Source organism: Heloderma suspectum, chromosome 2 (genome assembly GCF_057233095.1).
Source record: "Heloderma suspectum isolate Gila_16-S chromosome 2, 16-S_ref, whole genome shotgun sequence".
NCBI lineage: Eukaryota > Metazoa > Chordata > Lepidosauria > Squamata > Helodermatidae > Heloderma > Heloderma suspectum.
Window position 1 is genome coordinate 205386138 of NC_139459.1, and position 27706 is coordinate 205413843.

Consider the following 27706-nt stretch of genomic DNA (forward strand, 5'->3'; position numbering starts at 1 on the left):
TTTAATCAGGCGAGCTGCCGCGTTCTGTACCAGCTGCAGCTTCCGAACCGTCTTCAAGGGTAACCTCACATAGAGCGCATTACAGTAGTCTAAACGAGAGGAGACCAGGGCATCTACTACCGATGGGAGCAGATGGTCAGGAAGGTAGGGGCGCAGCCGCCATATCAGATGGATGCAGCGCTCTCTGGCTCGCAGCTGAAACCTGAGCCTCCATGGACAGCTGGGAGTCCAAAATGACCCCCAGGCTGCGGACCTGGTCTTTCAAGAGTAGTTGTACCCCATTCTTGTTGGTGAGTGAAAAGATAAGAACTGTGAATCCAGAATGACTAGTTTTAATTGCAAGTCAACTAAAAAGGTGTCCCAAATGTATTGTTCTTCCAAAATCATATGGCTTTTGTATTAACTAATGATTTTGAGCCTTTCGTGTTGGAAACCCTGCTATGTGACTCCTAACTATTGAGACAGGAAGTGTGGCTGGGAGCCCAATCCTATGAAAGTTGGCAAAGAGCAATGCTTGAATATATACAAAGCTATGAAGCTGCCTTAGAATCGGAGTATTTGTCCATCCAGCCCAGTATTGTCTACTTTGACTGGCAGCAGCTCTCCAGCATCTTAGGCAGAGATCTTCCCTGTCACTTGCTTTAACGGGAGATGCCAGGGACTGAACCTGGGACCTTCTGCATGCAAGGCATATGTTCTACCATTGAGTTATGGCCTCTCTCAGTAAACATTTGTACTGGTGCACTTGTATGGTGTTTGTACGGTATTCCCCAAGGGGCAAATAGCAGCTTTGAGAGGGTGGGTGTGTGTGTGTGAGAGAGAGAGGGAGAGAGAGAGAGAGAGATTAACTATGAATGTCACATTGATTTTAATGGAGCTACATTGTATCAAAAGCCATTCATCTTTAATTCATGGTTCCTGTTCTTTGTGTATGTGATACGGGGTGTGTGTGAAAGTTTAGTATCTCTCTTGATCATCTTCACTATTAATGCTGTGGCTGGACGTCTGGGTTATGAAATCACTGCTTCATGTATGGTCGTCTCTTCTATTTCTGTTGAGAGAGAACTATGTGTGTTTTTCATGCAGGGCACCTCTTATATTACCTAAAGAAAAAAAAGCCAAAGGATGCTTTCTGCATTGTGGGAATAACTATGATAGATCTTTACCCAAAGGACTCCTGGAATTTTGTCTTTGGGCAAGCCTCCTTGACTGAAGGTATATACACTGTTTACTATTTTATTAAGTTATCAAGATGATATAGTTTGATGTGACATGTTTCTTGTGTCCTTGGCCTGAAACATCTTTAAGGCTGAATACAAGCAAAAAATTACTTGAGCAGTGGGCCTTCCTGGAAATACAAATGAAGATTGTTGTCCTTCAGGTTCATATTGAGGAAAAACTAGATCTGCAAGTTTTCAGCAGAAGCCAGCTACACACAGTGTTTAACTGCTGTCTGGGATATTACAAACCTACTCTTCCCTCTCTCCCCCCACATCCCCAGAGCAATTTTGTAGCCTTAAGGTTGCTAAATTACAAGTGCTGTTTAAAACAAAACATTTGTTAGAAGTACAGTGACTTTTATCTGTAGGTATTTCTTTAGGAGAATTGTTCACAAACACACAAATAGCATTGAAAAAGAGGCAGATAGCCTACCTGAAGCATGGCAGTGGTGCAAGACTGACAACTGAATCAGCAAATTGCTGATAAGTACGTCTGTCATGTGCATTGTTATAGGCAGAAGGGAACAGGACTTGCCCTGCAGGGGGAAATGTGCTGCAAGTCCTATTTTATATGGTATGTTTCTATATCATAGCCTATCTTACTCTATACAGTTGATCTCAGTTGAGAAAAGCCTTTCTTTCCTGCACACATTTCCACTCTCTGCAAACTTAATAGGCAGTAGCCAGGGATTTTATCCAACTGTTGTCTGTTCACCAACAATGGAATGGATTTCCCCTGCAGCACCCCCTGCCCTCGCCCCACATCTCCCAGATCTGCTCCAGAGGATTGGAGCTCCCAACCCTTTCTTGGGGAACATGCCAGGCCTGCTTCTTGCAATGGGCTCCTTTAAACTTCTTTGTAGTTCAGCACATAGTAGATTTCCCTGTATCATAAGATATGGCAGAAGTGGACATATTCTTTAGCCTTGGGATCAATATAGCTCCGTGAATTACTTGAGTGTTGTTTCATAGATTTTCTGGTAAATGAGAGTCCCGCGTATTATTGGAAGAATGTCGTTTGCAGGGGATTTTCTAGTTGACTTCCTGTGGTGGATTTTATTCTGGCATTGGGAAGTAAGACAAACTAGGGGAAACATGGTGAGCGGTTTGCACGACACGACAACCCACCATGCGATTAAGCTATGTAGTGTGGGTTGTTCATGGAATGGCCCATGGTGTGCCTGACAGACAATCACCATGAGTTTTTCTTTCCCTCCTTCTGCCTCAGTTCTCCAGCCGGTATCACAGTGTCTTGTCTACCCATCCCATCGCACTCCCTGCTCCAGTCGTGACCCCTTTTCATTCCGTGGCTTTTTAAACATTTTTTCAGCCGCAGAAATTTGCACAAATGGGGCTGTATTATTATCATTATTATTATGTTGGTCTTTCAGGGGTGTGCAAGTGCATACTTACAGTTGTGAAATATGTATAGCTTTGCTTTGTCAATGCCCTTCAACGTTTCAGCTGTCAAAGTGTACTAGGAAACGTGCAAGGAAATTGAAAAGAGGACACTGCATTTAGGATAATTTGTGCACTGTTGACAATGACAGGTCAGAAAAGTAAGTGCACCAAAAAAGGGGTGAGGACAAGATTGGCCACTTAGCAAGGTGATCCTCAGGGTTTTAAGTGTTGAGCTGACACTTGTCAGCATCCTGCTTCCATTCAACACTTCCCCAAGTTTCCAGCTGCTCCAGAAAAGGGTGATCTAGCATCCCCCACTTTTCTCAGCTCCCATTTGGAGCAGTTACTGCTGCAGTTACTGTGAAAGAGAGCTGTAAAGAGTGAGGGGAGCCTAGATCTTCATTTTCTCGAGTAGCTAGCAAGTGTCAGCTGGCGGGAAGCGACCTGGGTTCAGACAACATGACACCCCACCATGGCTAGTTACCCACAATAGGTTGTCATGTTGTGCAAACTCGGTGAGAGCTGAGCTAGAAGCTCTAGAAGCATTTGGGGAGACAGGGTGCTTCTCCTTGGAGATCTCTGTGGGGCAGCAGATTTGACGGTTGGACTGTTAAGCTGTGCCTCCACCTATGCTCAGTCTGTTTATTTGTAAATGCACATTTTACAAAAATATTACAAAACAGTGGAAATCAAATCCAGGTAAATGCTGTGCCTTTAGAAATTCTTACCATTCGGGGAAGCTGGGGTGAGCATAATATTATAACATCCCTCCGTCAGTGCACATGAGCATGGGGCAATAGGAAATAAAGTGTTGTAAATTGGGGCCACATCTGAGAGAGTTGTGCTACATATGTCATACATAAAGTTGCTGTTAAATTTGCCAAAGGTGATTCCGGACAACTGAAATAGAACTCTGAAACTGCAGGTATCCCATTTCAGTAGTGAGTACTGGGTGACTGGAATGGTACTGGTGATCAGCATGTTGGGAAGGGCATCCTCCACACAGCACAGAGGCTGCTAGTGACCTGCAGTGAGCTTGACTTAATGGCATTATTTACCCACAAGGATGCTAGAATCATTTAAGAACATGAGAAGAGCCATGCCGAATCAGACCAAAGGCCTATGTAATATAGCGCTCTGTTCACACAGTGCCCAACCAGCTGCTTGTGGAAGGCCCACAAGTAGGACATTAGCGCAATTGTGCCCTCCGGCTTGCGTTCTCGAGCAACTAGTACACAGAGTCATACTGCCTCTGATACTGGAAGTAGCATATAACCATCAGGACTAATAGCCATTGATAGCCTTTTCCTCCAGGTATTTCTCTAACCCTGTTTTAAAGCCATCCATGTTGGTGGCCATCACTACATCTTGTGGTAGTGAATTCCATAGCTTAACTATGTGCTGTGTGAAGAAGCATTTCCTTTTATCTGTCCCAGTTCTCCCACCATTCAGCTTCATGGGATGACCCTTGTTGTTGTTCAGTCGTTAAGTCGTGTCCGACTCTTCATGACCCCATGGACCATAGCACGCCAGGCCTTCCTGTCCTCCGCTCTCTCCTGGAGTGTGTTCAAGTTCATATTCATTGCATCGGTGATGCTATCTAGCCATCTCATCCTCTGCCGTCCCCTTCTCCTTTTGTCTTCAATCCTTCCCAGCATCAGGGTCTTTTCCAGTGACTTTTCTCTTCGCATTAGGTGGCCAAAATATTGGAGCTTCAGCTTCAGAATCTGTCCTTCCAATGAGCACTCAGGGTTGATTTCCTTTAGGATGGACTGATTTGACCTCCTTGCAGTCCAGGGGACTCGTAAGAGTCTTCTCCAGCACCACAGTTTGAAAGCATCCATTCTTCTGCGCTCTGCCTTCCTTATACTCCAGCTCTCACAGCCATACGTTACTACTGGGAAAACCATAGCTTTGATTATGCGGACCTTTGTTGGCAAGGTGATGTCTCTGTTTCTTACTATGCTGTCTAGGTTTGCCATAGCTTTCCTCCCAAGGAGCAAGGGTCTTTTAATGTCATGGCTACAGTCACCATCTGCCGTGATCTTGGAGCCCAAGAAAATAAAATCTGTCACTGCTTCCATTTCTTCCCCTTCCATATGCCAGGAAGTGATGGGGCCAGATGCCATGATCTTTGTTTTTTTAATGTTGAGTTTTAAACCAGCTTTTGCACTCTCCTCTTTCACCCTCAACAAGAGGCTATTTAGATTCTCTTCACTTTCTACCATTAGGGTGGTATCATGGCATATAAGTTAAATAAGCATGGCGACAATATGCAGCCTTGTCGTACTCCTTTCCCAATTTTGAACCAATCGGTTGTGGTAGGGTGGTATCATCTGCATATCTGAGGTTGTTGATTACAGTGGTATCATCTGCATATCTGAGATTGTTGATAATTCTCCCGGCAATCTTAATTCCGACCTGTGATTCATAAAAACATCTCCCTATCTACTTTCTCTACATCATGCATAATTTTGTACACCTCTATCCTGCCTCCCCTTACTTGCCTTTTTTCTAAGCTACACAATCCCAAATGTTGTAACCTTTCCTAATAGGGGAGCTTCTCTAACCCTTTGATCATTTTAGTTGCCCTTTTCTGAAAGTATTCTATTTCCACAAGTTTATTGTGAGGTCTGCTGTACATACATTGACCACAAGGGGATAGTAGTAGTACATGTGAAGCAATTTAATAATGAAGTCTAGAGACTGCATTTTGCAGTACTTCCTAGGGCAGTAAAGTATTCTGGCTCAATTGACAGATAAATTTCATGAGACTGGATCTCTTGTTTTAAATTTTTCAGAAAGGTTCTGCGCTGACAACGCAGATATGGACTATGGTTCTTTTAACTCTCCTCCTGTCCATTTCCCTGGTGAAAATTGCCTTGTTTGTAGTACTATTTACTCTTAAAAGAAGATTATGTCCTAAAGTATAGCAGCGAGCTTTTCAACTTGCTGCCTTGGGATGTGGTCATAACTAGTTTCAGAGGAGGACCAGACAAATACCATACAAAATAGAAATCTCTGTGTCATTTGAAGATGAGTATGGTGAAGTGGTGAGAAGGTTGGGATTTTAGATTAGTAGTTCAGCTATGGGTTGGGCAAGTCACACTCAGCCTAACTTACCTTCCAGGATTATTGTGAAGCTAAAGTATTTCACTGAGCTCCTTAGAGCAACTTCAGAGGGACTTTCGATCCCCCTGGACCTCCTGCTGGCACTGCTGCACTGCCAGCAAAAAATAATCAGTGATTTGGTGGCAAACCACTACCGGGGGTAAAAAACAAATTTAGCTTATTTTCAAGCTAATTTGTCATTTTCACACTTCTGTAACATTGTTGCTGAAATTTCCTAGCAAAGCACTGGTTTTTTTCTTTGTCTTTTTTTCTTTTTTGGAATTTCAGCAGCACAGGGGGTGGGGAGGGGGGCTGCATATGGTGTGTGCCCTGTGTGTTGCCCACCCTGCCTTAGTGGATGGGCAGGATTCAAATGTAAAAATGAAATAATAAATGCTCAGGCTAGTCATCAACTTGCTTGTAACAAGTTGGGGCTAAAGGTGGGTCCTGAGTGTGATAAAAGTTGAAGAGTACTATTTTAGAGCCTGAAATAGGACTGGAGGCTCCATGGGGGCTCCCAGGCTTCTCCAGCCTCTTACATCATTACTTGGGCTTTTCTTGACTACCTTATAGACCCCCTCTCCCCTCACGAAGTCCTCCAGTACACACTTCCAGTTCCCACAGCAGACTGGAGGACTTCTGGAGCTGACTGCTGTGAGGCGACAGCTGACTCTGGGACTCTAGAGCACACTTGGGCTCTTTGCTGACCTTATCCAGCTCACTTGCCCAGATTGTCTTGCAGCTGCCCTGGTCTCAGTTGGGACCTAATGGTAAGTTTCCCCCATGTCACGTTCTCATGGGTGAAGAAGGGAAGAAATCCCATTTCTGACTTTCTAGAAGTACGCTCTTTGTCAGTAGTAAATTCAGCATTTTGCCAATTTATTTATTTGTTTTACTGCCCTGTCAATATAACAGTTTTCCCTTGGTAGAATTCTAATTTTATTTCCTTTCTGCTATGTTAAGGAATGGGGATATTCAGCTTTGCCAGGTATGACAGTGACTTTTATAGTACAAACTACAAAGGCACATTAAAGACTACAAAGAAGCTTCCTCCAGCTGACTGTTCTGTGTTTGATGGCTACTACACTCCTGACATCACAAGTAAACTGCTTCTGAGATCCTGCAAAGTGAGTGTGTTGGGTTCCTGGCATTACATATTTCATATCTCAAGCAATTCAGTACCCATATTTCCTCTCAACTTGTGTAAATCACGTTTAGCTCTGTTAAAGGAAATAGCTGAATGAAAAGGTTCAACGTGTTTGGTGTTTGGGACGTTCAACTTGATGGAAGTCCCACAATTTGCTTTCCTTTGGTTTACATGGAATCTCTTGGAATGGGCCACCAGATTCACATCTCAGTTAAGATGATGTTCTTTGTTTTAAGCTGATTTAGTGCCATTAATGCCAGTGGGACTAAATCAGCTAAAATTCAACTGCTTTAGTGTAATTGGGATGCAGATGTGGCTGAAGCTCTTCTTAAGCAGAGGATATTGCACATAAGAGTACACATTGTACACGAACAGTTTACTGCTGAAGGGTTCTTGTTTGTAATCTTTGTAGAGGTGAGAGGGTCAACCTTTTTGTCCTGAATGTTTTATTAAGTGTATTTTTCTATATAGGAGAAAATCATATATACATGGCATGTTATTTCCAATTAATGGAAGAACATGCCATGTTATACTTTGTATAAAATAAAAATTTATAAATATTTTTTTTTTAAGGTAATCCCAGTTGAAGCAACCAACACATTTCATACTAAAGAAAAGAGAAAACACAGCCATTGTGTAAAAAGCCTTGAAATGTTCAGTCAAAAATGCATGTGAGCATATAAGGGATAAATAACAGCCAACGCTGACATACCCCTTAGCAACAGCCTACCTTTGTGTCCACATTCCAGTCAGATTCCCAATATGTGATGGGCATTTTGCTAGTTTTTAATTTATATTCAGCTGTGGCTGATGTATCATTAACATTACAGCTTGCAAGTCTGTTTGCTGAGTGGCTTCTTTGCCTCCCTGCTGTTTCACTGTTGTGATTAACAAGCTCAAGTTCTTTTATCATTTGGTTTAAAAGATAGATGATTAGTAATAGACATACACTTCTAAGGTCCAAAATAGCTTACATTACTTTATCATTTATTACACAGGAAAACGTCTTTTTTAGAAAATTGGATGTATGCAGGGCAATTCTGTGGAAAATTGAGGTGTTTGGTGGGTTGGGATGGGGCTTCCTGGATTATAGAAAGTTGTCTAAGTTTGAGATCTGCCCTGGCCCACTAAGTAAAGGCCCTTTGTTTCCATTTTCCCATCTAAAACACATCAGTTGTAATTATGCTGAAGTAGGCTAAACTGAAAGCAGGCCATTGTTGTGCTAGGTAGAATGCTAAACATGAAAAGAGCTTTGTATTTGATGAAAGTCTAAATAAACTGAAGAGAGCAAGAATGGGAAGAAGAATACTTTTTCTAAACAACAGAAAACCCAGTTCTGTACAGACTATAGCCTTTTTGTTCATTCATGTTATGTGGCAGAGCAGGAATTTAACCCAACATCTTTAACCATGAAACAATTACCCCTTCAACCTCTGTACTCTCTAAAAAGTGTGTTCTTTGGCTTGGAAAGGGGTTAACAGTATAGTGCCATGGGAATGGTCCGGCCTTTAGAATAAAAATTCCATTTATTTGTTGGCGTGTTTGATTTGCCCATATCTGTGTTTCAGACCCTGACTCATGAAATTGGGCACATCTTTGGGCTCCATCACTGCCAGTGGTTGCAGTGTGTTATGCAGGGGTCAAATCACCTGGAGGAATCAGACCGACGCCCAATAGATCTTTGCCCCATTTGTCTGCGTAAGCTGCAGTCTGCCCTGGGCTTCAACATGATGGAAAGATACAAGGTACAAAGAGCTTGTTCTGCAACAGACTAGGTTACCATTCAGGATGGAGCTACGTATCCTTTTGGTCTTGCATCTGGGACTAAGGCCTGATGCTCATGTTATCCCAGCAGTTTGGGAGCTACTGCCGTGTTGCTCTTTCCCACCCTGACAGGTTAACTTGAGAAGTTCTAGACTATGCAGGAGGTGTTGGCTGCTTTAGACTTTCATGGTGTTTTTTTCCCCTCTGGCACCCTGCAGAGTGCTTCCTGGGGGGTGGGGGCAAAAATGGTGCCTGGACCTGGCAAAGTTGCTCATCCGTGCTCTACAGTAAAACACCCACAATATGTTGGCTACTATTATTTGGATTCAAATATATGTGCTACAAGCTAAGAACAGAATTGAGCAAAGTATACTGTGACTGGGTATAAACCTAAACCATGGTCTGTTTTATGTGAGAGTTGTTTAACTGTCACATAACCCACGTTCTCCAGGTTGGCATGATATGACAACCCCTGAGTGGGGGTGGCATATTCAAAATGGTGGCTGCATGCACCTCATGTGCACCACAACCTGTCATGTTGTTCAAACAGCCACTGTCAAAGGTATGTGCATTGGAAGGAATAATTTGCCTAAAGACATTCCTGGTACCCCAAGAAAGTGAACTGTGCTAAAGATATGGTGCAAAGATTTCAGAGTCACCAGCCAATCTGACAAGGAGAATATCAGTAATGAAAGCAGGACTCTTCCACCAAGCCTTCCTTAGCTATCAAGGCTGCATAAGTACACCCAAGTTTCTAGTCCAGTTGTTGAGATCTCTGATGCTTCAGAGGAATAAGAGGAGAAAAACCCGACAGGAGAAAATGGTTGCTTATCCTGAAATGCAACTTCAGCATTACCAGCGCTGCTGCACCTTCAGCTTAAGAGGAGATCAACATAGCTCTCTGTTGTTTGATAGCCCTAGATATTTGAACAACAGTGTATGATTTGGGGAATTCATTTCTCAGTCCCATAGTTCTCAACCACAACCACCCACTGCATTTTACCGATAAAATTGATGATTTGTGAATTGCTCAAAACTGAGTTATATTTTAACACTCTTTATGAGGGGATAAATCCATTGATCTGTCTCTGTCGAAAATTATTTTTGTATTGATTTCTGCCAGTTTAATGTAATAGCATTGCCATAGTTTGTTTCTTTGTTTCTCTTTGTCTTCTTATCTTTCATGAAATAAAGGATCAAAGAAACTCGAGTCTCTGGAAGAAACTCTGGTGTGAAATAAACACAAAATGAAGTCATTGATACAGAATCCAAGTGTCATGCCAAACCAGTTGATTTATGTTGTCTGCTTTTTTAATCCTTCATGCCCATTTGATTAGACTTCTGATCAGTGTACTTCTTCTAGGCGCTGCAGAGATGGATAGAGGAAGAAGCTAGTAGAACAGAAGCAGGACTCAGCAATGAAGCTAGATCAGGTTTGCAGAAACCAGTGGAAGCGTTTAAAGAAAGCTATGACTGGATTACCAAATGCTTAGATCTTCTACAGAAGTAAAATCTTTGGGTATGTAGGTTCAAAGGGAACACTCTTATTTACAATAATGTAACTACTGCTAAAGCATAATGATGAACTTACTGTATATTTCATTGAGTTGAAAACTAAACACCTTGGCTTGTTGGATTTATGAGTAAGGTTTCTCTTTGTCCCTAACTTTATGGGATCACCCTTTGTTCCAGAATATCAGATGCAACCCTATAAAACATTATTGGTTGTTCTTATTTCAAAACCCAACAGCTACTGTGGAATTCATAGAACTGACACCAGAGATCCATACTTGTCTTAATATTTGATATTTTAGTAGGCAGTTGAACCATTATCTATTTTTAGCATAGTTACGTAGCATTTACTTCTCTTGTAAACTTGGGATTCTGAAACAAGCAGCAGTGACTTTCTGGCACACAATGAGATGCACATCTATTGTATCAGAGAACGTTCAGATAATGACTGTATTCACATGCCATAGCAAGCCATGGATCTTGGCTTATGAAACAATGATGTACATAAGCCGCATGCTGGTGCATGCAGCCTGTTCACTCCAGCTCCACTCTGCCTTTCATGCAAATAGGTAAACAAATCAGGAAACCATAATTAAGCATAGCTTCCCATTATGTCTGAACACAAGATTATGGTTAACCTGCTCGTGAGCAAGCCAGGATTTGGAAACCAATTTTTAAGCCTGGCATCCAATCCTGGCTTGTTTGGGAGCAATTAACCAATAGTCTCAGGTTCAGACATAATGAGAAGCTATGCTTAATTGCTTACCTGCTCATGTGAAGGGAGGAGCAGAATGGGAGCAAATGGGCTGCATGCACTAGTACTTTGCTCGCGCACATCATGGCTTAATAAGCAAGGCTTCATAGCTTGCCATGACGTGTGAATGCAGCAAGTAAATCGAAGTTCTCCATTATCTATGTAGATTTTGTGATATTTACCTATTATAGAACTAAAAATCAGGAATAACGTTTTCAGAAGCAATTTTCATTGAAATTGATGGAGGTCAATTCCAAATCAATGTTTTTGGGATTGCGGTATAGATTATTTGGAGGTAGTGGGAATTTTATTTAATATGAGTAGACTATCTGAACAGACAATGCTTCCTGTCTTTAATATATTAAATTAAATCAGGGAGGTTTAATAATTTTTAACTTAAAATTAATTTAGGAAGGTTCATCGCTCCATGGTAGAGCACACGCTTGGCATGCAGAAGGGCCCTGGTTCAATCCCTGGCATTTCCAGGGAAGGCTGATAGAACTCTTGCCAGAAACATCGAGAGCTGCTGCCAGTCATTGCTGAGAACACTGGGCTAGGTGGACCAATGATCTGACAGTATAAGGCAGCTTTTTAAGTTCTGGATTACGGCAGTTCAGTAAAAGAAGATCTAGGCTTCAGTTCTATACCCACTTAGCTGGAAATAAGCCCTATTGAACTCAGTGGAACTTACTTCTGAGTAAGCATGTATAGGATAAAACTGTTTGATTAGTTAAATTCATGAAATGACTGATTAATGAAATTTTAAATATAGTTGCATATTACTGAAACCCCAAGCGTGCCTTTTGGAAAGACACAAAGAAGTGTAAAATAATCTACAGTTAATAAACAAAAGCTGCCACTCTGTATTTGGAAATGGAAAAGAAAATATTGAAAATGGCCTTTTCTTCTATTACATTATCACACATGAACCAAAGTAGCCTCATAAAATAAACAACTGTATCCTTAAATCTTCAGCACATCAATTAAAACTGGTCTCCAGGAGGGATACAACCCCATAACTTTGGTTGATCAATCTCTGTCTCCTTGTAGAACAGTTACCACTGGCAGAATGGATCCCTTCTCCAGCCTTCTGGACGCTCACCAGATCTACTCTGGAGGGTTGGAGGACCCTCTAGAAAGGATTGGAGTGGGGTGTGAGGGTGCAGAGGAAGGAGAATATGTGGAAGTCCCATTGCACAAGAGGAAGTTGGCTTATGCAGCATTGGAGGTGACCCTTAATTGATCTGATTTAAAGGTTGCAGCCTTTCTAATAAGGCAAGGGTCCAGTAAACAAAGAACCTGTTAAGGGAGCTACTAGATCACCAACCATTGCCAAGCCTTGGTCCTTATACAAATACAAACTCAAAAACATCCAGTTTTGAAAATGTCTCCACATGGGGCCAGTCTTTATAAAAGGGTGTTTGGCAATGGTCCCTAGGAAATTGGAACTGGGGCAGAATTAAAAGAAACTTCTTTTAAAGTAAGCAAAAGCTTTTAAGATTTAATAGGTGTGATGCATTTAATTTCCTGTTGTGTGATTTACTGTTACTAGGGGCCGGTAATACTTCCATCTCTGTCATATAATCCTATTAGCACACTTCCTTGCCTATTTAGCATTTAAGTGCACTTTTTCTCTTTGCTACCTAAATAGGTCAGAATTCCCACTGTGCACAATTTTCCGGGTTACTTTTTGTTCATTATAATGTTCAGTACGTTATATCCCTCCTATAAAAGCCTGCACACTGTTAGTTATTACGGCTCTGTTACAAAAGTCTAAAACATCTACTGTTGTTCACATGGTAGAAAGATAAGGCAATATGGCTTTATAGGAATCTGGATTTTAAAGATCTTTAAATGTAATTGCTGTAATCTTTATTTCCTTTTCATTGTGGCATGCTGCTGAAGCAGAATGGATGTATTAAAGAGTGGCTGCACTAAAGACCAAAACAGACAAGATGCTGGAAATGTGTGGCTGGATATCCTGAAGTTTAACATTAAAAGTAGTTGCAGAGGCCCCCTAAGTGCGTCAGGGCAGTGGTACTGGGGGAGGGGCTAAGCTTTTCCCCCAGTCTAAACCACCCCTGAAGCTGCTATTCTACTATGAAGAAATATATAGGTACCCTCCTTTCTCCTTCTCTCCCCACATCTTTCCCCTCAGCCTTTGCATTTACATTACCTCATCAAATGTGGGTTTGAGAACAAGTCTTTGCTGAGGTGACTTTGGCTGGGTTTCCACATAATGCTAACCCATGATATGGGTTGTTTATTTCTGGGTTGTTGTGTTGTGCGAACCCAGACACATTAACAAACTATGGTTTGTTAACTATGAATAGCCCAGGAAGGAAACCCATGGTTTGTTGTTGGGCTGTGAACTCTGGGTTGTTTAAACCATGGGTTGTTATTAACATGTGAATCCAGAACTGTGGGTTGTTTCACCAGGCTACAGAGGTAGTGGGCAAGAGTGGTAAAAAACAATAACAGCTGCTCTACATGCCAGTACTACTGTGCCAGAAAGGCATTTTGGATACAGGGAGGGAGTGGGCGAAGGAGGAGGGAAACAACCCAGGGACTGAAAAAGCAAGCTGCAGTTCTTTCATCTGCCAGACAAACCCCAGGTAGGGCAAGGTAAACAAACCATGGGTTAGCATTAAATGCAAACCACTGCCCTGAGGCTGCAATGCTGTGCACACTTCCCTGAGAGTAAGAGCCTTGTTGAATTTAGGACTTATTTTCAAGTAAATATATGTGGGATTGGTGTCTTCCAGGGTAATCCTATCTAATATAAAGGAGTGTCTGAACAAAATAGGATGCAACATTGCAGGTACTGATACAAAGGCACTAGCTTCTACCTTGTACTGTTGTGGCCAGCGCAAATAACTCATGCACTCCAGCTGCTCCCGTGCAACAACAACTGTGTAGCACATTGTGCAAGGCCTTCAAAGGCACTTCAGTGGGCAGAGGACAGGGTGTAGTATGGGAGGGCCATTGGACTGTTCTATCCACAGTGTCAAGATGGGGATCCTAAAGCTGCCCTTCAAAAAATATGAATGTTCACTCAAAACACAAGACTAATAAGTACCTGGGCAGAGCCTCATAAGACAAAGGGCTCTAATAATCCCCTCCACATACTCAAGTGGCGGGAATACAAATATCATCAAATACTCTCCCACATATCACATCCCAAATATGCCCCTGACATATAGTCCCTGCTTAACATGTAAGACAATGTCTCTGCATTTAGTCTTCAGTAATATGTTCAGTATACATTCAGAACCCTGCAAAAATGCTCCCCTCGTCACTCTCTCGGAAAAGTACAATTGCTTTCAAGATAATACGCTGAATATTAGTGTGTATGTACATAAAAATGAGTTTAACGCCATAAAATTGGCTTAAAACGTGTGTTTCTAAAACTAGCAGATTCCCCCCCCCCCCTTTGTATACAGGAGGTGTTAGAATTTTAAAGAATGGCTAATGCTGGCTGCTGCTCTACCCTGGTGCAGGAAAGGAGTGGGCTTGAGCAGTTCCTTTGGTGTTGGCATGGGCTTGCTTTTTTTGAAGGGAATTCAGCTTCCATCTTCTACAACAGGGGCAGGCAACTTTTGGCCCTCTAGATGTCTTAGCCTAGAACTCCCATCATCCCTCACCATTGGCCATGTTTACCAGGACTGATGGGAGTTGTAGGCTAAAACAGCCCATCCCTGTTCTACAATCTAAGGAAAGACTCTTAGGTTGCAGCAGCCCTGTATTAATTTACCTAGAATAAGTCCCACTGAACTCAATAGATTGTATTCAGTGCTGTCATTCTGCTAGCGCTGTGTGATATTGTGCTAGTGGAAACAAACACTGGCACGAGACCTCCCACCACCTCCTCTCTTCCTCCCTGTGTGGCCACCTGCCTCCCCTTCAATGCCCACACACCATAGCTTTCAGAGAAGAGGCTTGCAAAGAAGGGAGAGGAAGCAGTGGAGGCTGGTGGCTCCGATGTTAGTTGGGCAGTGAATCCACTCTGGGTTTAATCAGAACTCTAAAGGAGCTATCCAAGTGGATAGCTACTTTAGAGTTTAAACTGAAACCCAGAGCTGATTCATCTGCCCACTGACATCGAAGCCACCCGCCTCCACTGAGAGGAAGCAATTGAAGAAGGCTTAATTGCTGCCCCATAGGCCTTGTTTCTCATTCGTGAGATTGGATGTGGATATTGGTTCCAGAGGAGCAGCTTCAGCAGCCCAGGTTGACCACTAGCCCAAAGAGTAAAACATCATTTGTGAAATGTGCCATGTGAAGTACAGGTCCCAGGATGCACTGAATTTTAAATAACCATGTGGTGTCCGGTCTTAGACGTGTTTATGCAGACTAAGCTCAGTGGAGATCACTGGTTTGCTCCTGGTAAGTTTAGGGTTGTGGCTTCAGTGTGGAAAAATAAGAAAGAGGGTGATGATAGAGATGCAGTTGCAAACCAAGCTGGGGCAGGTGGAAGACTGTCTCGTCTACATAGCTCCCCCGCTCATTGTTAAAGAAGTGCGTGCTGCATGTGCTCAGAGGCACTTTGATCTTACTCCTGAGCCCGGGACTGGCATGAAACATGGGTTGGAGGGCAGCTACAGGTGCCCTGGCTCAGATTAAATTCCTGGAGTAAGCTGGTATTTAAAAAAATATCAGGATGATGTGGAATATAGCCATGGCTTTCAGGAATTTCAAATGCAATAGAATCTTTGGTAGCCAGTCTGCTGGGAGGACCAGGAAACCATCCTGCCTCAAAGTTTTGCCAGTAACCGGCAGGTGGCTGGATTATGCCAGTTTTTAGGATTTATCACACAGTCCTATGCATGTTTACTCAGAAGTCAGTCCCACTATGTTCAATTGCCAGTTGGGCTTTCTCCCAGGTACGTGTGCGTAGGACTGCAGCCTTAGCTGCCTTCCCAAGATCTCTGTAAAATTAATTCGAAATAATGACCCACTGGATTTCACAGTTAATTCTTGAATGTTCATTTCTACAGTAAGCAGAATTGCCAGATGAAACCTGCTCTGTCAGCTACACTTTTTGGTACAAGGTTGGCATGTCTCTGGGCAAACCCTGGTGGAGGGAAGGGAAACAGGAAATAAAAATCAGTTGGGGGGGGGAGAGGAGAAAGAAGGTAGGGGTGTGCGTGTGTGTTTCAATCCAGCGGGCCGTGTGGACGTTTCTGTTGCGGGATGGGAGAGATATAATGAAGGAGCTAAGGGGTGATGTTGGGGTGCTAAGGGAGTGTGCAAGGGGGCTGTTTAAATGAGAAGGGATCTGTCCATGAGGGCTGAGTTGAGAGGGTGAAGCTTCCATAGAGTAGCATATTTTGAAAATCTAGAATGTTTGTGAGTGAGTGAAAAAGATTAACACCGCTGCATTTTTTTCTCAGACGTCCAGTTGAAATACCCCCGCCTTACTCTCAGCTGCACTGTTTTGGGATCCCAATTGAAGGCTGTATATCTTGCAAGGCTGTACAATCTTAGAAGGGGCGTGGCTGTGACTGTCAGGAAGGGACCCTGCACTTCTGAATGTGCTGCTGCACTACTGCCAATAACTCGCCCTACTGTCCCTGAGAGAATGAGGGCCGCTTGCTGATCACCCTGCCAAGCGGAGCGCGGGGCTTGCCTGTTCCACTCGGCTGGGAGGGAAGCGCTCGGCGCATCCCCATTGGCCCGGGCCCGAGAGAAAGGGAGGTGCAAGGCTGCGTGTACATGTGCCATCAACTGTGCAACATGGTAGCAGGCGGCGGCGGCGGCGGCGGCGGCGCCGAGGGGCGGAAACCTGTGAGTGAATGAATGCTCTTACCCCTTTGGGGGCATTTTTTTTTTTTTTACCAGTGGGGCTTTCTGGCTGCCTGGGGTGGGGCTACTGGCTAGGTAGGGGGGCAGCTGTTGGGCGGGAGCCTTAGCGGTAAATTTGCAGCAGCAGTCCCTTTCTAAGGAGGCCTTGGAGCTGGAGGTGGCCAGGCATCCAGGTTTGGAAGGGGCACGAAAGGACGGCAGATGAATGTCCTGAAAACTACCCCCCCACACGCACGCACTAAACAGAATGGTATTCGATGTGTGGTGCTCACGAGACCGTGGTATTCCGTATGCAATGTAAGGGACTCGATGGCACCTGTGCATAAAGATGCGCCCTTCAAGTCCAGCCCAGCCTTAGGAATGTTTACTCGGAAGTTAGCCCAACAAGTTCAGTGAGACTCCCTTCCAGACATGCGTGAGTTGGGCAGTAGCCATCCTCACTCGTAAAACATTCGCCGGCGATGTCGGCAACGCAAGGCAGAGTGCGGCGCGAGTGGAATTTTCCGCTTGGTCCCCGAGCAGCGCCGGGCGGGGAAGCCATTCTTCTCCGAGCCCACCCGATTGGCAGCCCTGCTCGCCGCCCTGCGCGCGAGGGCGGGCGGGGGCGGGGAGTGTCGCAGCGGCTCAGCTTGCTCCTCCTGGAGTATGAGGCGCCATGAGCGGACCGGGCCTGCAGGGGCCGCTGGTCGCTCTTTTGTTCAAAAAGAGAGAGGCTGCTTTTATCCGCGAGTTTTGCTCTGCTGGGTTTGCGGAGGGACTTCCCAAATAGCTTAGCGGTGTGGCCGCTGGGTCTATTAGCAGTATGCACTCAGTATTTTAAGTCTTTAAAGTCTGGTGCAGTCTCATAAGCTGTAGGTGAGGAGGGAAAAATACAAAGAACATAAACTGTTTTTCCAACTCCTTGGTTTTGGGGTTTTTTTCCTGGCCAGTGGTAGAGTTGGCTCCAGAAAGGTTAGTTCCCTTCCTACCTTTTGACAAGTGGAAAAAGAACTCCCAGACAGTAGAGATAAATCCTGCTTTCCTCTTTAGTGCTCAAGTCGAAGCCTAGGCAGCCCACAATTTCCCTGAACTGATGTATTAAACTATTTTCCTAGCAACTTGGCATTTGCCTGCCTTCTTTCTGAGTGCAACTTGCCGAGCGTCCAGCCCCAAACTCTCCAATACAGCATGGGGAGGGGGTTAAAACCGCACTGTACAGCTAGTCCGGAAACCACCTCCTATAATTCTCAGGTTCTGGGGTGGGGATACAGCATGGGAAGGAGGGGATTAAACTCTCTTCATCCCCATTGACCTCCCTACTGCCGCCACCACCCCTTATTACTTGAAGGGAGAAGGGGAACTAAGCCTTCTCATGGGTTGCAGTGGTGTCATCAAAAGCCAAGTGCTTTCAGTCTTCTACTTCCCCAAGCAGTGTCATGGAGTCAAATGCTGGGTTTTTTTTCTGACTAGTGTATTACAGCCAGCTGTCAACAAATGAAAGTGACAGCTGACCTTATTCACTGGTTTGTGCAACTGGTTTGTGCAAATGAAGGATGGTGTGCAAACTGGTTTGTGCAAATGAAGGGTTGGATGGTATGTCTGTGTGTAAAACACAGCCCACTGAGGAACCCAAGGTACTTCTGTGTGAGGCACCATTGACAAATGTAGGTTCTTCCTGACTAATTCCTGGTAAGTACTAATGAGACCTCCTCATTACAATCCTCCATGATGTTTCCAATTCTGTTTTCCGCTTCAAACAGCACCCAGGCTTCTATAGGGGAAAGAGGCATTCATGAGGGAAATGTCTGTGCATTTATAATTCAGCATAGTTTACCATGAGGAACAAAAAGCAAATAACCTTGGAATTTCCTGACAGCTGCTAGGAGAAACTTAGCCAGACATTGGAGGCCTAGGTATATCCCTAGACAGCTGGGGTTTACAGTTTGGGATATTATGTTCATGAACAAATTAACACACTATGATAATATCTTAGGACACAATCCTATGAATATTTAGACAGAGAAAAGGCCTACAACTCCCAGCGTTCCCCAGCCAGCCTGGCTGGGGAATGCTGGGAGTTGTAGGCCTTTTCTCTGTCTAAATACACATAGGATTGTGCCCTTAATCTACTAGGTATTAGTATGTGGGGAAGAGTCTCTTGGGCCTCAATAGCTCCAATAAAATTCTGATCAGTTTGGGATAAATTGGAAGCCAGTGCTGCAACCTGAAAGCTTATGGGGGTAGATAAAAGAGGAATCTCCAGGGATTGTGCTAGCCTCAGGAGAGCTCCCAGAAGCTTATGAGGGATGTATGTGTGTGTGACCTCTTCTTGCCCAAAAGACAATACTATGCATATTTATGGTGCTTGCAGCAATTTGCTTTAGTGGAAGTAAATATTTTCTAGGTCTCTTACAGGAACAGCGCACTAGAGGGAATTATATATCCTCTTGAAAGCAATACCTTGCATTAAGCAAGCCAAATGAACATTTTCTGTAAAACAAGCATGTTTGGAGATCTTGTAATTAACAATAAGTGTTCTTTTCTCTTTCTCCCCACCAAAGGGTTAGGGGAGAAAGAGAGAAAAGAACACATCTGCATACTAAAATCTGCTCTCCACTTCCAGTTTTAAAATGAACACCCGAAGTAAAATCAATATCTTGTTATGGTTTTTAAAAAAGAAAGTTTAGAAGAAACAAAGAATTGGATAGAGTATTATTTTTATTTTTTAAAAAATGCAAGTAAACCAGAATATGCCTCAGTAGTAAAGGAGGGGGCCCCGCATCAAACTCTAAACCACGCCCCATTTGCAAAGGTGACAGTTGCGCCACCCCCCATTGAGACGGGAAGTCCTGCCCTAGCCGGAAGCCCCACGTATGCGATCAGCAGACCCGGTCATATGACCTTCGGGGTCACCTGACGAGGGTCATGTGACCCCTCTATGAACTCGCCATGCCACTGTGGACCCATAGGGATTGGTTTTAGAGCCCTAGGGGGCACAGGTGCGGAAATGGCCCCAGGTGCCATTTCCAAGCCGTGCCCCAGATTGGCCCAGCAGGGTCATGTGACCCCTCTATGAACTCGCCACGCTGCTGTGGACCAATAGGAATTGGTTTTAGAGCCCTAACGGGTACGGGCGCGAAGATGGTTTAGTCCTCTCACATTTGCTGTTAGCAGCTTGGTAAAAAAGCATTAATGTAAATATCTGATATTGAGAATTTTTCCCCTCTCTCCAATAACTGTCTTTAAAATGTCTTTAAATCATTTTTTAAAAATAAACATGATGGGGTGGTAGGGGACCCCCCTACCCCAACTTTATGCATTTATATGTAGGGGAAAACTATTTCCTTTTTATTATTTTATTTTTGTCAGAATCGTTTTTGAAAGAATCGGTTTCTATCACTAGTTTCCATTACAGGGTAGAGGGGGTGGGCCCCGAAATGTCTCCAGATGGGGGCGGTGTAGATTACAGGGGACCTGAAACCGCATTTTGTGTTTTTGAGTAGGTGGCACTAACTTTTAGTGATGGGTTGGAGGCCAACCTTAGGGGCGGGGGGATCCTTAACTTTATCCAATCACAGTACCAGAATTCACACAATAGGACTAGCGCTGATAAAAAGAGCCCGCACTTCTCTGTGTCTTTACACCCCCCAAACCTGAAGGGAAGGACCTGGAAGCCTATTTACATGTGAGTATACCTTAACTCTTTTTCCTTCTGCCAGCTAAATAAATATTTAATGCAGATAAACTAAAATAAAATGCAATACAGTTTATGCTTCTTTTCCCAATTTATCCCCGCAGAAAAACTAAAACACCCTTCAGTATTCTAAAAGAGGCGCAGTATGCCTGCAAGGCAAGTTCATTCTCATATACATATATGAACCCATACAATTCTCAGCTTTCTAGAGATGACACTCTTTGGCCAAGATAAGCATTCATGTGAGTACTGTCCTGGTGCGTCGATTATACATCCAATACATGTATCATGTAGATATTCAATTAAGCAGTGCTTCAGAATTCCAGAAACAGTGGCTCTGACAATGCATTGCATTGCTTGTTTCATCCGCTTGTTTCATCCGCTTCCAGGCCTAGAATACCTTTCAGGATGACATGGCCTGGCTGCCCCGTTGACAGATCAGCACAACCCTAAAAAACAAAATTAAGAAAATACTTTTGGTGTCTCCTAAACACACACACAGCATGTCTTTAATAACGATGCTACAAATAATCACACATACCTGTATTTGAAAGTTTCCTATTGAGGCCATCTTCCATAATTCCGGTGATGGCCCCTCTGCTTTAATTTCAACAGTTTTTCCAAGACCTTCTGCACCAACATTATTCACACAGGGGTCCTGAAAAAATGGTACAATCTATTATGAAGCTGTATCCTGCCTGTAACCCTTTTGCAAACTTCGGAAACCACCATAAAATATCCCCTCCAACCATCCATCCATTCACATAGATAGAAACATTGAAATCTTACCTGTGCTACAATGTTCTCTAGTGAAATGGCTTCCAACATGTCCTGCCACATTTGGGAAACCTCAGCCTCCTCCTCGCGGAGAAGTTTAGGTGGTGGAAAAGCAGTCATCAGAACTGGTACTAATATACCGTTTTCGGGGGTCACGTTCTGCAGCCGGTGGCGGAATACCAGATGGCCCTGGAGAGGTGCTTCGCTGTGCCATGTTCTCTGTGCAGAAAACATGTCTGGGCATGATAAAAGGCTGTTTTTCTGGGGGCAAGGCGGTCCCTATTAGTCAATGGGGTTGCGGGGCGTGACCTTACAGGTCTAGGCTCTAAGACCTCTTCCTATTGGTCCACGGCGGTGCGGTGAGTTTGTAGAGGGGTCACATGACCCCGCAGGACCAATCCGGGCGTGGCTTGGAAAAGGCCCCGCGGGCCATCTCCGCACCCGTACCTGCTAGGGCTCTAAAACAATTCCTATTGGTCCACGGCAGCGTGGCGAGTTCGTAGAGGGGTCACATGACCCCGCTGGGCCAATCTGGGCGTGGCTTGGAAGTGGCACCAGGGGCCATTTCCACGCCCGTGTCCCCTAGGGCTCTAAAACCAATTCCTATGGGTCCATGGTGACATGGCGAGTTCGTAGAGGGGTCACATGACCCCCATCAGGTGACCCTGAAGGTCATATGACCGGGGTCAGCTGATCGCATATGTGGGGCTTCTGGCTAGGGCGGGACTTCCCATCTCAATGGGGGGGGTGGCACAACTGTCACCTTCGCAAACGGGGCGTGGTTTAGAGTTTGATGTGGGCCCCCCTCCTTTACTACTTGCCTCACACTTCTGAAAATACAGACTGACTTCTCAGTCCAGCAATTCTGTCTTTGGTACATTTTGAGTATGTGAACCAACGTTCATGTATATCTTGGAGGACTGTGGATTAGTCCATTGTAGCTAACAATAATACAGAAGGGCTTTTCTATGTTAATAATCATAGTCATACTTGTTTGTATAGTGCTTATAACATGCATGGCATGGGGGAGTCATATTTATCATCACAATACAGAGAAGCCATAATCATTCTTATTTTAGAGGTGGGGAAATTGGGGTTGACAGTGTGTGACTTGCTGAAGTGAGGCCATCAAATGTATGCCCTTCAGCTGGGTAGCTAGCAGTGATGCAAGATACTCAGCAAAGGGTTTCCTGTTCCCCCACACACATAACCTATTTTACCCAAACTGGAAAGTCCTTGCACTCTGTAGTGCCGTATTAACTATATAGTTATATAGAAAAGATCTGAAGATTATGCGGCCAGTTCAGAATTTCATGTTGCAATGTGCACAGATCTCCCGCATGTGTGGACTTCCCATTGACTTAAGTGGACTGTTCACTGTCTTTTCCTGAGCAGGCTTGCCCATATCACTGAAGCAAATGGGAAAGTCCTTGTGGAATTTCTGTGCTTAGTCTAGGCCTAAGGACTTTTGCCACCTGAGGCAGGAGAGAACACGCACCACCCCCACTGCATCATGCCCTTTCGCATTGCTGCCACATCACACCACTTCCCACATTGTGCACCCCCCTTCCCTTTTACTTTTGCTGCCTTGTAGGCTCTTCAGGCTGCAGTCCTTTTGCAAGAGTTTGACTGGGGCTGCTTCTTCTGGCTGCACAGTTCTCTATAGGGCCGACACAGTGACAGCAAAGGTGAAGGCACACAGCAAGGGAAACAGGGCCAGTGGCTGCTCCGGGGAGCCCCACCAGCTTGCAGCAAATGCCACAGCAGAAGAGTTGCTGGCAGGGCTCTCCAGAGCACCCTCTGGAAGCAGTGGGCAGCAGTGGCTGGGGTGTGAGGGGAGCAGCACAGTTTGCCGCCACTCCTGCTCTGCCGCCTGATTCAGGTCCCTCATCTTGCTTCATGATAGGACTGGCCTTGTCTGTGACCTGATGGTGCCACTTGATCTGGGTGTTCATTTTTGCAAAACTTATCAGGAAATTAGCTGAGCTGTTCCACTGATGTTTGGAAGGTGTTTGGAGTGCCGCCTTCCCTGATAAAGAAAGCCTTTGTTGAGAGAAATGCATGGTGCTTGGGGCAGCTTCTTAAGGAGCACGCTAGAATGACTAGTGCAAGGATATGCCTTGCATCTTGGCAAACTGACTGACAGCCAATATATGGTTGAGGCTGTTGTGCAGTGGGCCGAGGAGAATAGAAGGAGGATAGCAATCTCAGCACTGGAGAAACGTCCATTACATGAGGTGGATTTGGAAGACCCTCACAGACTTTGAAAGAATGTGTGAGGAGGGCTGTGTGGGCCAGCCCTGCCATCTCCACATTTGGACTACACCAGAAGGACTCTGCTTGGGTAGATCTCCATGTGAAGGAGGATCCTGCCCAGTCGCATGGAGAAGCTGTGCTTTCCTGTTTCAGTGCTGGCAAGGGCAATAGTCCCAGGAGTAGCGGCAAGAGAGCAACCAGTTCAGTCATGAGTCATGCACAGGAATTCCAAGGAGGATTTGCAGGCACAGGTAGAGGTGAGGTCAAAGCAGTCCAAAGGTCACAAGTGTCAGTTTTATCAAGCATCGAGGCTGGTCAGGGGGTGTCCGAAAGCATCATGCAGGTGGGTAGCCAAGGGTCTAGGAGCCTGTCAGGTCTGGTGTCTTGAAATGCAAAGCCAAGGTTAAGGTGCCGTTGTTCACAGGAGAGAGCTGGCATTTGCTGGGCTGATTTATTTGTTGTTCAGTCGTTCAGTCGTGTCCGACTCTTCGTGACCCCATGGACCATAGCACGCCAGGCCTTTCTGTCCTGCACTCTCTCCAGGAGCGTGCTCAAGTCCATATTCATTGCATCAGTGATGCTATCTAGCCATCTCATCCTCTGCCGTCCCCTTCTCCTTTTGCCTTCAGTCTTTCCCAGCATCAGGGTCTTTTCCAGAGAGTTTTCTCTTCGCATTAGCTGGCCAAAATATTGGAGCTTCAGCTTCAGTATCTGTCCTTCCAATGAGCACTCAGGGTTGATTTCCTTTAGGATGGACTGATTTGACCTCCTTGCAGTCCAGGGGACTCGTAAGAGTCTTCTCCAGCACCACAGTTCGAAAGCATCCATTCTTCGGCGCTCAGCCTTCCTTATAGTCCAGCTCTCACAGCCATACGTTACTACTGGGAAAACCATAGCTTTGATTAGACGGACCTTTGTCGGCAAGGTGATGTCTCTACTTCTTACTATGCTGTCTAGGTTTGCCATAGCTTTCCTCCCAAGGAGCAAGGGTCTTTTAATGTCATGGCTACAGTCACTGTCTGCGGTGATCTTGGAGCCCAAGAAAATAAAATCTGTCACTGCTTCCATTTCTTCCCCTTCTATATGCCAGGAAGTGATGGGGCCAGATGCCATGATTTTCGTTTTTTTAATGTTGAGTTTCAAGCCAGCTTTTGCACTCTCCTCTTTCACCCTCAACAAGAGGCTCTTGAGATCCTCTTCGCTTTCTGCCATTAGGGTGGTATCATCTGCATATCGGAGGTTGTTGATAATTCTCCCGGCAATCTTAATTCCAACCTGTGATTCATCCAATCCGGCGTTTCTCATGATGTACTCTGCATATAAGTTAAATAAGCAGGGCGACAATATGCAGCCTTGTCGTACTCCTTTCCCAATTTTGAACCAATCGGTTGTTCCATGTCTGGTTCTTACTGTTGCTTCTTGACCCCCATACAGGTTTCTCAGGAGACAGGTAAGGTGGTCTGGTACCCCCATCTCTTTCAGAATTTGCCACAGTTTGTTATGATCCACACAATCAAAGGCTTTAGCGTAGTCAATGAAGCAGAAATAGACGTTTTTCTGGAATTCTCTTGCTTTCTCCATGATCCAGTGAAAGTTGGCGATTTGATCTCTAGTTCCTCTGCCTCTTCGAAACCCAGCTTGTACTTCCGGTAGTTCTCGGTTCGCATACTGCTGAAGCCTAGCTTGTAGGATTTTGAGCATCACCTTGCTGGCATGTGAAATGAGCGCAATTGTACGGTAGTTTGATCACTCTTTGGCATTGCCTTCTTTGGAATTGGAATGTAAACTGACCTTTTCCAGTCTTGTGGCCACTGTTGAGTGTTCCAGATTTGTTGGCATATTGAGTGCAGCACTTTAACAGCATCATCTTTTAGGATTTTAAATAGCTCAGCTGGAAGACTGTCATCTCCGCTAGCTTTGTTGTTAGTAATGCTTCCTAAGGCCCACTTGACTTCACTCTCGAGGATGTCCAGCTCAAGTTCAGTGACCACACTATCATGGCTATCAGGGATATTCAGATCTTTCCTGTATAGTTCTTCTGTGTATTCTTTCCACCTCTTCTTAATCTCATCTGCTTCTGTTAGGTCCCTGCCTTCTTTGTCCTTTATCATGCCCGTCTTTGCACAAAACGTTCCCTTGAGATCTCCGATTTTCTTGAAGAGATCTCTAGTCTTTCCCATTCTGTTGTTTTCTCAATTTCTTTGCATTGTTCATTTAAGAAGGCCTTCTTGTCTCTCCTTGCTATTCTCTGGAACGCTGTATTCAGTTGGATATATCTTCCCCTTTCTCCCTTGCTTTTCACTTCCCTTCTTTCCTCAGCTACTTGTAAAGCCTCATCAGACAGCCACCTTGCTTTCTTGCATTTCTTTTTCTTTGGGATGGATTGTGTTGCTGCCTCCTGAACAATGTTACGGACCTCCATCCATAGTTCTTCAGGCACTCTATCAGGTCTAATCCCTTAAATCTATTCCTCACCTCCACTGTATATTCATAAGGGATATGATTTAGGTCATACCGGAATGGTTTAGTGGTTTTCCCTATGTTCTTCAATTTAAGCCAAAATTTTGCGACAAGAAGCTCATGATGTGAGCCACAGTCAGCTCCAGGTCTTGTTTTTACTGACTGTATAGAGCTTCTCCATCTTTGGCTGCAAAGGACATAATCAATCTGATTTCGATATTGACCATCTGGTGATGTCCATGTGTAGAGTCGTCTCTTGTGCTGTTGGAAAAGAGTGTTTGCTATGATCAGCGTGTTCTCTTGGCAAAACTCTATTAGCCTTTGTCCTGCTTCATTTTGTACACCAAGGCCATGCTTGCCTGTTATCCCGGTGATTTCTTGACTTCCTACTTTAGCATTCCAATCCCCTATGATGAAGAGGACATCTTTTTTTGGTGTTAGTTGTAGAAGGTGTTGTAGGTCTTCATAAAACCGATCAACCTCAGCTTCTTCGGCCTCAGTGGTTGGGGCATAGACTTGAATTACTGTGATGTTGAATGGTTTGCCTTGGATTCATACTGAGATCATTCTATCGTTTTTAAGATTGTACCCCAGTACTGCTTTTCCCACCCTTTTGTTGACTATGAGTGCTACTCCATTTCTTCTAAGGGATTCTTGCCCACAGTAGTAGATATGATGGTCACCTGAATTAAATTCGCCCATGCGTGTCCATTTTAGTTCGCTGATTCCCAAGATGTCGATGTTCAATCTTGCCATCTCATGTTTGACCACCTCCAGCTTACCTTGATTCATTGATCTGACATTCCAGGTTCCTAAACAATATTGTTCTTTACAGCATCGGATTTTCTTTTCACCACCAGACACATCCACAGCTGAGTGTCCTTTCGGCTTTGGCCCAGCCGCTTCACTCTTTCTGGCGCTACCTGGAAATACCCTCTGCTCTTCCCCAGTAGTATATTGGACACCTTCCGACCTGAGGGGCTCATCTTCCGGCGTCATCTCTTTTAGCCTAGTGATACGTTCCATGGGGTTTTCTTGGCAAGAATACTGGAGTGGGTTGCCATTTCCTTCTCCAGTGGACCACATTTTGTCAGAACTCTCTGCCATGACCTGTCCGTCTTGGGTGGCCCTGCATGGCATAGCTTATGGCTTCACTGAGTTACGCAAGCCCCTTCGCCACACCAAGGCAGTGATCCATGAAGAGGTGGGCTGATTTATAGCTAGTTGTTAATCAGTACAGCTGGCTAATTAGGTCAGCGTGTTGCTTTTAAGGGAGGTCCCATGCTGTGACTTTGTTTTGTTCTTTTGCTGCTCGTGTCTACACTATCCAAAGGGATGGGTTGTCTCAAGCTCTGCTTCCAGCATTTGGAGAAATTCAGGAACTGCTCAAGAAGGGACAGGTTGCTCCTGTAATGTTTCCAGGGGAGGACTGTCAGCCAAGGCCTCCTGTTTTTTGCTTAGCTCTGGCCCGTTGTGCTGGCCTTCCCCTCCTCTTCTTCCTCAGATGAATCCTCCAGGTAGGGCATGACATCTACCTGCATATATAGGCTTGCACATAGAACCCCTTTTGATGCCCAGTGCACAAATAGCCCTACAGCTTAGATAAAGCAAAGCAATTAATAATTAAAAACAATACCCAACCCCCATAGATACTTTTCACTGTTCATATGTGCAGGCAACTTGGGCAGCGACGTGAATTGTTTATTAACTGTTGTGTGCTGTTTACTTAAATATAAATTCAATTTTTTTATATCAATTGATTAATTTGCTTAGCAATTTGTCTTTTGGAGATTCCCGCCCCGCATTTTGTGTTAATATATTTCTGA

General features: G+C 44.5%; 2 protein-coding genes across 10 annotated transcripts in view; both read left to right on the forward strand.

Annotated features, from left to right (window-relative positions):
* The window catches only part of AMZ2 (archaelysin family metallopeptidase 2), a 58500-nt gene that overhangs the window by 13428 nt on the left and 17366 nt on the right, over positions 1 to 27706 (forward strand). The window contains exons 4-7 of one of the 5 annotated variants that reach the window (XM_084837510.1): positions 1087 to 1215; positions 6696 to 6859; positions 8448 to 8624; positions 10007 to 10162. In XM_084837510.1, the coding sequence (XP_084693636.1) occupies positions 1087 to 1215; positions 6696 to 6859; positions 8448 to 8624; positions 10007 to 10153 (617 nt within the window). In that variant the 3' untranslated portion in view covers positions 10154 to 10162. Of the gene's footprint in view, positions 1 to 1086; positions 1216 to 6695; positions 6860 to 8447; positions 8678 to 9493; positions 11787 to 27706 lie in introns of those variants that run through there. The other 4 variants (XM_084837508.1, XM_084837511.1, XM_084837513.1 and 1 more) reach the window with 4 other exon arrangements.
* The window catches only part of ARSG (arylsulfatase G), a 166052-nt gene continuing 154972 nt past the window's right edge, over positions 16627 to 27706 (forward strand). For 4 of the 5 annotated variants that reach the window (XM_084837503.1, XM_084837501.1, XM_084837498.1 and 1 more), the window contains exon 1: positions 16627 to 16696. The gene's annotated coding sequence lies outside the window, so the exon portion shown is untranslated. Of the gene's footprint in view, positions 16697 to 20491; positions 20630 to 27706 lie in introns of all 5 variants that reach the window. The other variant, XM_084837502.1, reaches the window with a different exon arrangement.